Consider the following 10,929-nt stretch of genomic DNA (forward strand, 5'->3'; position numbering starts at 1 on the left):
AGGGGAGGAGTGGTGTTCGAGACACTTGAGACAAAAAAAAGATAAAAGATAAAAGAGAGTGGAACAATTGGAACAAAAACGCGACTTGTCCAGAACACCTCTGCACTCGGCCACCAGTGTCCACATATGACTATTCTAAGCAGTTGTGTCCGTGCAATCAAACTCCCCCATAGATACGTGAAAAGATATGGAAAGCTTTCTTGCCCACTTGCATCCTAGAACATCTATTTTTTGTTCTTGGAGAGCTAGAAAAATAGTAGCACCAATCCAACAGGAGATAGCAAAAGTCATCCTTCCTAGGGGTGTCAATGGGTGAGGTTTACATGAACCTGACCTGAACCAAACCCTATAGGATCCGAGTATGGTGATAAATAAAAAAAACCTGATTAAGACCTGGGTCTGGACTCAAAGGTCCGATTAATTAATATATGGACCTGAGTATAGTTTGTGAAATTTTATACCAGACCTGGACCAGTCCTGAGTTTCGATTAAGACCCGCAAATTTTCAATGTAAAAATGATAAGAAAATATGGTTTTACAGGGTATGGTCCAGGTTTGGTTCATGTAGTTCTTATCGGATTCAGGTATAGTTTTTCTAATAGTAGACCCTATTAAACCCAAATTAGGACCCGATACCAAACCCAAAAATTTGGTCCATATCTGGTTCCACCTGGGTCTCAACGAACTCCCCACCACCCACAGTTTCTGAAATTTGTTGTTCTTACACTTAATTGTTGGCTTGACTGGCTTTTCTTGCATATGTTGGTCCCCAGTCATGGTATCTATTTCAATGTTATGCTAACTACCAGCACGCCCATCTTCCTTGCTTACGTCTTATAGGCCCCACATCACGTGCATCTCAGATCCCATCTACCCAAGACTACGAAGATATGCCAATCTATTATCTTCTATATACAGGACACCCAAAATTATAAGTATAAGAAAGACTCTCAAGTCACCTCTACATTCCTATAGTCTCCTACAACTCATCTTGCAAAGAATGGTCAAGGCAAAGAGGGTAGTAGAGATTGTCAGGAAGTGGCAGAAGATGGCTGCAAGAGGGAGGAGAAGGATCTCAGATGGTGTTGTTGAAGACAGCCACACTAGTGGCAAAGTGGCCGCAATTGCAAACAAGGGCCATTTTGCTGTGTATGCGGCCGATGGTAAAAGGTTCATGGTTCCCCTTGCTTACCTCCACTGCCCGTCTTCCTGGAATTGCTGAACATGGCAGAGGAAGAGTTTGGTTTTAGCATCGATGGTGCACTTACATTCCCTTGTGATGCCGCGCTCATCGACTATGCCATGTCACTTGTGCGCGGGAATGCGTTTAGGGAGGTCGAGGATGCATTGTTAGTGTCTCTAAGTAGCAGCAGCTGTACCAACTGAGGCACCGCTTGTCTGTCAGGAGCAGTTAGTGCACACCACCTTGTGTTGGGACGTTGCAAGTTCTAATCCCAATGGTATAGTTTTATAACTGATCGGGGTCTGCCTAAACCCAGCTTTCTCTGTCTGAAAAAAAAACATAGCAGCAGCAGCAGGTGCTGGTCCTCCTCCTCAAGGACACCCCTGACAAAAGATAACCCTTAATGGGTTCTAATTAAGTAAAACATGCTCATAGTAACATACAAACTTGTACATAAGAAAGCTTTGAATTGAGCTCTTTTGTATCTTTTTTTCCCTGAAAAAATATCAAAAGTGCTAATTTTCTTTTTTTAAACATGAATCATACTGTCATGGGCTTAGAACCCAAGGCCCCCTTAACGTAGCTTTGGGTAATCAAAAACACTGAAAACAAGCTATACATGGCGGTCCGGATCATATACTATGAAGTGAGCTGAAGGTTTGGCTGTCGCAAGAGGTCAATTAAAAATCTTTCCATGCTTCTTAATTATACACTATTATGAAATATTAGTAGTACTCATATGCTGATAATGGATTCGCTTAATGGGTCACTTAATGAACTCGCTTTCTTGCAAGGTAAAACTCTAGGTTAAGCACATGACTAGGGATGCACATGAGCCAGGTTTGAGCCGAGCCTGGGCTATTCGAACTCAACTCATTTCAAAATGCCCCTATCCAAGCTCAGCTCAAGTTCTGAGACTTGGCTCAAGTTTCGAGACTCAGCTTGCTTCTGAGCTTGAGCCGAGCCCAGCTTGAATGGTTTTCTAAAAAAACGTAAAGAGTTTTGAAAAGGTGAGATTTGATCCCCTACCCGTTATGCAAAAAATGACTTCTTGGTTTAATTTTGCAAGCATACTCTATATATACTTTTATCTGAGCCTTATTAGTAAGCCGATGAAGCATGGCTCGTTTGCTCAGAGCCATGTACAAGCTCAACTCATTTAAGGCATGAACGAGCTCCAAACCAAACTTAAATGGGTAATTGAGCCTGAGCTAGCTCGGCTCGTTATGCATCCCTACTGGTGACCATCCAGCCTTAGGTGCCCCAACCATGATAATTAAAGCAGTGGCCGACCACATGCAGACTTGTGATTTTGTAAAACACATCTATGAACCAAAAGGAAGCAAGATTAAATTTATTAAAAATTAATTCATTGAATTAATGGTAATAAATATGTATAGTATTTTATCTAAGCAAAAGACAGTAGCCTAGCCGCCTAGAAAATTCTAACAATTTTCTTTACCGTTATATATTACTATTGTAGCTACTGTTGCTGCCATTACCACTTTTTCTTTTAATTATATTTTTTTGATAGTCAACAACTAGTTGATGGGATTCAAAACCTTGATTCGTTGGCTTAAATGGAGCAACTTTACCATTCATAACAGTGTCATTCAATCTCTAGAAATTGGCACATGGTTTGATGGGTTTTGATCTGAACTCAGATCCGATTTTATGGTGCGGGTACTGGGTCCTGGAACCAACCTAATGCAAAACCACACCTGCGGCCCATATCATAACGTAAACCAGACTCAGAGAAGACCCCTAAAATACTAATTGTTAATATATTTTACATTAAAAAATACATATTTTAGTTGGAGCTTAGGTTGGACCAAGGTGAGGTATGAAATTTCACAAATCATACCCAGCTCTGAATGCTTGTTTGGATCTCACAGGTTTGACACAGATAAATAATCGGACCCCATTCTTGGTTACTTCTCCTGCTTCCTTCAGTCGAACCCGTAGGTTAGCAATTATCGAAGAATCCAAAGTCAATAGCTCCTTACAATTTTTAACCGCTAACTATTTACTAACATCCTCCTCTTTAGATGCTTCCTAGACGAGAGACATTATTGGAGATACAAACACATCAACCTTTTTTGCATCAAGAATTTTACTTACTAAACCCTTCTTTTTTAGTGAATATAGTTGAGTCTTCTTATTTGATCACAACAATCTTGACTTCGTCTTATTATTGCTGCATTTTTTTATGAATTATATCAAAAACCCATGCTCTTGGCCATAGAGCATGTTCCTTGTCTATAGATGTATCAACCCTCTTCGGTACCTCAAAGCATGAACCATCAACTTATGGGTATTATTTCTGAAAAAACTAGTATTCAAGAGAAAGCAACTTTAATATATTTCACAAGATTTATGACAGAAAGAGCAAATTCAAATAACCTTTTTGTAACATTTACATATCTTACATCTTTCTCTGATTCATCAATAGGTGTTGATGTCCCAATGACAGTTTTTTCACTCATCATCTGTATAATAACAGATGAACAATTTTCTGTACAAAAAAATTAGATAATAGAGGTAAATAGGAGGGCAAAGGAAACTCACATAAATTTTAATTATATAAAAGAAACAAAATATAATATTAAAAATATAAAAATAACTTAAACATTTGTTCCTTGGTCATCTTTATAAAACAAGATATACACCTAAATTTGAGGAATGAAGCATACAAAATTAAGAAAAAAAATGGGCAAAAGAGACTCACATGAAATTTAATTAAACAAAAAAATAGAGTATGTGATTAGATATGCGAAAATAACTTGAGAACTATGTTATGTTTTACAAAATAACTGATTCATGCCACTATTTCAAAAAATAATTAATTTAACTGTTACAAAGAGTGAAATTTGTGCTTACCGGGATATCTTATAGTTGATTATGTGTCGAACGCTAAAAAACTCACATGATGTGTCGCCACATGACACAGATAAGGCAAAAAAAATGACACCTCGTTAAATAAACTTGGCGAGAGAAACGGGTTGGGGATCACAAAACCCTAGCTAAGAAGTCCAATTTTATGCAAAAAATAGTCCTTATATACGAAACAAAGCTTTTATATATATAAAGCATCACATTCAATGCTTGTGCAATGGTTCATAAATGTAACAAGCGAGGATGAAGAGATTCTAAAAATCGTCATGAAAATATTTGTGAATACATGTTGAATATGCAAATTCAAAATGTTCGCAACTGAGCTTAGAAGTTTTGCATATACATAGGATATTTGCAAGTCTTCTCGCAAACATCAGGAGGTCATCCACAAATGTGTGGAAGACATTCACTGCAAGAAATAATAGTTTTACTGGTGCAACCTTTGCACCAATAAAACCCTTTACTGGGGCAACAATTGCGCCAGTAAAAGCTTTGCAAGTAAAGCTTTTTCTAGCATAATTTACATTTTCCAATGAAAAAGACTTTGACTGGTGCAATTTTGGCACCAGCAAACCAGTTTTCATTGATGCGACTTTTGTGTCAGTGAAAAGTTTTTTGAGTAGGTGGCATGGCAGTCGCTGGAGGAGTTGCAGAAGAGGTCGCAACAGAGGGTGACGAGGGCGCCGTTGGATCGGAGGGCATCATGGACAACGTTGAAGATCTCGGGGGTGATGAGGCTATGTGACAGGAAGACGTTTGCTCTAACAAACTCCATCCTGCCTCCTCCTCTTGTATTCGAATGCCCCTGGTTTGGTTTCCCATGACTTTTTTTTTGTTGTTAAAATAAGTTTTATTGGTAAGCCTTTTTTGTGACACAAGTCAATATTTGCGCCAATAGAACACATTTTACACTAGCGCTACCTCCAAGGGTGCGCCAATACAACAGGCAAGGACATTCATATTTTAATTATATTTGTTTTGAATTAGCAGTTGTCTTACATATAAATCTTGCGAATATAGGACTTGTGCGAATGTTTGATTTTTGTGGATCTAGACTTTATGTGATTTTAGTTAAGGAGGTCCAAATGTTATATGGGTGAAGGTAGGGAACGACCGTAAATGAATGACACAAACCAGCCGAACTTGAATCAGATGACAAGCGAAGATAAGGACATTCACAATACATATTTACGAAAATAAAAACACACACTTTCAAACGTACGTCTAGACTTATGCAATTTTAGTTAAAGGAGGTTTGCATATTATGTGCGCAAAAATCGTGACATCCACAAATAGGTGACACAAACTTGCAAAGTTCAAATAAAAATGATCAAAGTTTAGAGACATTCATAATACAAATTTGCAAAGGTCTAACATATATTTGTGAATGTACGTCTTGACTTTAAGCATTTTTTTAGTTAAAAGAGGTTCACATGATGCTTGTGTGAATGATATGACTGCCACGTATGTATAGAGTGAATCTGTTGAGCTAGAACTTTTTCAATTTTAAAAGGTTTGCATAGGGCTTGTGAACTTTAGAAGATGCACATTTGATATGTGAATCTTCTTTTCTAGGATTCAACTTAGCCAGGTTAGCAAATTCTTTTATGTGAATTTCATCAGGTCTAAGAAATGTTCATGCAAATCACTTTTTTATTGAGATGTTGTGACATTCGAACAATGTGTGCATCTATCACGGAAACATCAGGCGGTTCACCTATGCAAAAAATAAAAATGGCCTAAAAGAGTCAAGAATTGAAATTTTGGATGTGGAGAGAGTTTTGGCAAATTGGTGTAAGGCATTTCGAAGATGGTACCATTTTACAAAGAGAGTACTATTGATTTTTTGCACCCGAATGTGATAAATATTCGAGTTTGGTGGATATCTGAATAAGTTTACATATGTAAAACACTGATCAGAATCGGTTTAGCCAATATCCAATTAGTCGTAAATGGTATCGTCCACATTCCCAAGAATGATTTTAGACCTAGCATACTCCAACCCATTTGTCGAGGGTATTGGTTCAGTTGTATATAAAAGTTCATTGTATCGTATTAATGAAATTAATGCAACAATGAAGGAGATTTTGAGGAGACAACTTGAACGACGTTGCCCGCGGCAACAAAGAAATTCAAGACTTGCTTTTCGAATTCGCCGTCAGGTTAGAGAGCAATTTTTTCCTATTTTTCTACCATGAAAGCTTTCCTGTGTGCTTTCATTGCTCTCATGGTTAGAAAAAAAATAAATCGAATTTGGAAATGCTTAGATTCAAACCGTTGACATCCCTACGTGAAAGCTAATCAAGAGTGCACCAAGTGAAATTTTGAGTAAGCTCATATATATATATATATCATTATTGACATTAAACTGTGATTTATACAGTTCAAAGCCGTCTGTTTACATCAAAGAAACTAGCATAAATTACCAAAAGCCAAAGATAATTAGATCCATCATAACATTTGCAGGGAAACGGATCCGATCATTTGAAATAGGATGGGTTTCATCGTACATTCAATCGTAGCCATCCAGCTAGAACTATTTAGCCATTGATTGGATGGCTATGATTGAATGTATGATGGAACCCATCCTATTTCAAATGATGGTTAGAGATGGATGGGCACGCCTGGTTGGCGATCTCAACCGCCTTTTGCCTGTTAGGAAACGGCCCTTTGACCTACCGATAGATAGATCGAAGAAAGAAACACAAAAAAATAAAAGGAGAAAAACAGTCACACGAACCCCCACCTTACGGGTAGGGGGCCACCCCTACAACTCCGGGCCAACTTTGGATCCATAAAAAATTAGGATTAATACTTGGTTCTAAGAAACTGGGACTGACTTTGATTTTACGCATATGCATACAATAAATATGGATGGATGTTTAACTGTCCACAACAAAATGGTTGCATCTTTGATGTGGATGTGCACAGCCGAAAATTGGTCCATATTGCACCAAAATATAATTGAAAAAAAGACTTCTGCATCCAAACTGTTTGATTAAAGCATCATTTGTAACTAAGCCTATTTGTATAGTCCCATCCACTTAAAAATGCATGAGGTAAGATTGAACACATTGATACTGTATGCACATCGGCACCAAAGACTTATCCCAATAAAACTATATCTTGCTTACCTCCCTCTCACCCAAGTGCATATCTATTAGATAGAGAAGTCCAATCAAGACAATTTGAAGTGCTGCTTAATTTAGTTCATTTTACGAAATGAATATCCCTCCAACATGATTGAACCACTCTACTAACCAATCCGTTCAAACTATCAAATACCAAGCAAGTTCTTTACTATATTTCTTAGTCTTAAAGGCTCCATGTTCCTTTACCTTACAAATTAAAGAATTCCATGAAAGTAAGTTTAATGAGAAAGAAACAAATGAACTCAAAATTTGTTCCCTCCAAATACTTTTTTCTCAAATCTTTCCCCTTCTATATATATCCTGAGGCCCTGTCTTAGCTCTTCACATCAACATTAAGCATTCAGAGAGAGAGAGAGAGAGAGAGAGAGAGAGAGAGATGGGGGCTGTGGTACTTGTTCATTTTCTTGTGGTATTGTCCATTGTTGTTTCTGTAGCTGGCTCACTAAGCACAGATTACTATGACAAATCATGCCCAAAGGTTGATTCCATTGTCGCAAAAACTGTCAAGAAGGCCATGAATCGTGACCAAACTGTTCCAGCTGCACTCCTCCGGATGCACTTCCACGACTGTTTCATCAGGGTCTCTCTCTCTCTCTCTCTCTCTCATATTTGTAATAGATCCATTTAAAAATTGAGCAAGCTAGCCTACACGGACTACTTAAATCTACCGCAATGCCAATGGAGTCAAGTTACTCCTATCACATTTAGAGGTTTTAAACTCGATCAGCCTGAGTGCCTAAAGAGATTCATGGTTGTTCCATATATAAAGTGAAGTCTGATAACATGGAAAAATAGGTCTAACCATCCACAAAATTTCACTTGACTAGTCCTTGGACCTGGGCTAAGTTGGTCCAGTGTACCAAGTTTTGAGCCTTGAGTTCTTAATGTGTTTGTTTAGATTATCTGATTGACTTGAGTTCTCTTTCAGGGCTGTGATGGATCTGTGTTGCTGAATTCTACTAAGACCAACACTGCTGAGAAAGACGGGCCACCCAACATCTCTTTGCATGCGTTCTATGTTATTGATGCAGCTAAGAAGAAGCTGGAAGTTCAGTGTCCGGGTGTTGTTTCTTGTGCTGATATTCTTGCACTTGCTGCTCGGGATGCAGTGCTACTTGTAAGTAGTGACACCAATTTCATTAGACCAAATTGGAACTTAATTTGTTCATAATATTCGACGAAAAGATCGATTGTTCCGGTTTCGTCTTTGTTGTATATGGGCCATTGTTGGAAATTGATTGTTCTACTAGTTGCCATTCATGAGCTGCATTGTATTGTAGGAGTGGAATATGTCGGTGTCATTAATTTACCATAGATTTTAATGAAGTTATAATATTTGGTTTTTGTTATTTCAGTGGGAAACAACAGTTGATAATGTTTGTTTCATCTTTTGCTTCTCTTTTAGTCTGGAGGACCAACTTGGGAGGTGCCCAAAGGAAGGAAAGATGGAAGAATTTCCAAAGCCGCTGAAACTAAATTATTACCGGTTCCTACATTCAACCTCTCTCAACTGAACCAGAGCTTCTCTCTCAGGGGCCTTTCAATTGATGATTTAGTGGCACTCTCAGGTGACAATAATTTAGTAAAGATAATTAATATAAGTCACGCTTATTAATCTCCCTGATTATGAACATGGTACCAAAGTTTGAGTTTGAACAGCCTTGACAAATGTGGCTAACCAAGTTCACTAGAGCCGAACACAGATTCAAGAGACCTAGTTAGTTAGTTGGGACTTGGAACACTAATTTGAAATGCAGCCTCCTCAAAGGCTGAACATCATCCATATATAAGTAGTCAGATCGAATTCACCTTAAGACGAATGCACATCTAGGCCTGTACAAATCCCAGCCCGATCTTGGGCTAGGCTTCTTTAAGCATGGCACGGGCTCGGCTGAAATGGTAAAATGAGCCGAGCCCAGGCACGGAGTTTTTCATTTACCAAGAGCTGGTGATTTCGAATCCTGCCCCCTCAAAGTTAAGGCTGTTCAAGCTTGGCTTGGGCTCGAGCCCTCTATATTTTGCATCAAGCCAAGTCTTAAAGTTCAGGCTCTGCCCGAGCCTGGCTCATGCGCAGCCTATATATGAGCATCTTGATAATTGATTGTTATTTGATATGCATCTTGGTGATCTCCATGGGGTTGATTCCACTAAGAGGTGCATCTGTTTCTGAATCTAGTCATAGATCTTTCTTTCTTTCTTCATACCCCCCTTAAATCTTATGATGCAAGTTGTTTTGATGAAACCTAACCTCAGCATGGTCGATTTAATAAGGATAGACCCTTGGATCACATTTCTTTTGTGAAAATATGATTTTTTTAAATCACAAAATGTTGTGTTGTTGATTTTTGAATCACCAAAAAATCCTGAGCACAAGTTAGACTTCAGCGATTTAAATGACAATCTTAAATAAATGAAGGATGTAGATCACATCTATGGAGTCCGATTCGATCAAAACAATTTGCATCGATGAGATCCCAAGAAGGGGTATGAAGATAGGAATGACATAAGGGATGAGGGGAACAAATTTGCCAAATGTTACCTGAATAGACAATAAAAAAAAAAAAGTTACCATGATAAAGCACACCCTTGTGGGTAAATGCAGGTGGGCATACACTTGGGTTCTCCCATTGTTCATCATTCCAAAAGAGGATCCATAAGTTCAACTCGGTCCATGATGTGGATCCCACCATGGCATCGGCCCTAGCTGTGAGCCTGAAGAAGACATGCCCCAAGCATAACAAGGTGAGGAGTGCAGGGTCAACCATGGACTCAACTGCTTCAGTGTTCGACAACATGTACTACAAGCAACTGCTGGAGGGGAAGGGCCTCTTCTCTTCTGACCAAGCCTTGCTCTCCAACGGCAAAACCAAAGGCCTTGTGGGCAAGTTTGCCAATTCACAAGGGGACTTTGAGAAGGCTTTTGTGAAATCCATGCTCAAGATGAGCAGCCTGGCTGGGGATGGCGAGGTGAGGTTGGACTGCAGGTTTGTGAGGTAGAACCATTATTTGATTCGATTTGATTAATTGTTACTTGTGATTGTTGGACGAGTGGTGTCAAAGTGTAATAGTGTGAGGTCGATCGGTTCTTGAATCATCCATAATGTTATAAGAGTGAATGATGGTATCAGATTTTGCTGTTGTAATCCAAAGTGCAACTTATTTGTGCTTTTGACAAACAAAACAAGGATAAATAATGATTGCATGATTTTTTTCAGTTATAAATTGTCCAAGTGTACCTGTGGTGTGTATATATATATATATATATATATATATATATATAAAGTGGTAGCAGCCAGATTGGCAGATGTGTTTGACATGGTTGATTTGCAATGAAATGACACTTGGATCATGTATTTTTTTTTAAAGATTTTTTAAACATTGAATATTTTTTAAAATTGTAAACTATTGATTTTTAAATCTTATAAAAACCTAATTGGGTGTTGTAATCGAACAATCCAAGAGTAGATTCGTATAAAATCAAGCATGTAGATCACATCTGTATGGTCAGATTTTAGAAAAAATAAGAAAAATCCTTGCAAAGCTTGGTAGGCTTGCGATAGGCTCAAAAAGTGGTCAGGCAGCTACCACTCACTGTATATATTATATTAGGCACTCTTTTCTCATTTTGTCCGGTTAGGCCCCATATTTTGAAGTGTTTTATGATAGATCTGAACTGTTGGATGTGTTTAGCATGCTCAA

General features: G+C 38.3%; 1 protein-coding gene across 1 annotated transcript; it reads left to right on the forward strand.

The window, feature by feature from the left end:
- Positions 1–1,224: 1,224 nt before the first annotated feature.
- LOC149832840 (peroxidase 64-like) lies at positions 1,225–10,452 on the forward strand. The gene is made up of 6 exons (XM_090013313.1): positions 1,225–1,375; positions 4,702–4,806; positions 7,665–7,810; positions 8,159–8,347; positions 8,636–8,798; positions 9,833–10,452. Exons 1-6 carry the CDS (start codon positions 1,225–1,227, stop codon positions 10,225–10,227), a joined length of 1,149 nt encoding a protein of 382 aa, XP_089869439.1. The 3' UTR covers positions 10,228–10,452.
- The last annotated feature ends 477 nt before the right edge of the window (positions 10,453–10,929 follow it).

This window comes from Nuphar pumila, chromosome 7, assembly GCF_984573655.1.
Source record: "Nuphar pumila chromosome 7, dmNupPumi1.hap1.1, whole genome shotgun sequence".
In the NCBI taxonomy this organism is placed as follows: domain Eukaryota; kingdom Viridiplantae; phylum Streptophyta; class Magnoliopsida; order Nymphaeales; family Nymphaeaceae; genus Nuphar; species Nuphar pumila.

Bases quoted from the DNA above. Each gene is read 5' to 3' on its own strand.
- LOC149832840 (XM_090013313.1), top strand. From the start codon at position 1,225: ATGGCAGAGGAAGAGTTTGGTTTTAGCATCGATGGTGCACTTACATTC. The intron at 1,376-4,701 runs GTACCAACTGAG...TTTTTTGAGTAG, and splicing joins GTCTCTAAGTAGCAGCAGCT to GTGGCATGGCAGTCGCTGGA. The intron at 8,348-8,635 runs GTAAGTAGTGAC...CTTCTCTTTTAG, and splicing joins CTCGGGATGCAGTGCTACTT to TCTGGAGGACCAACTTGGGA.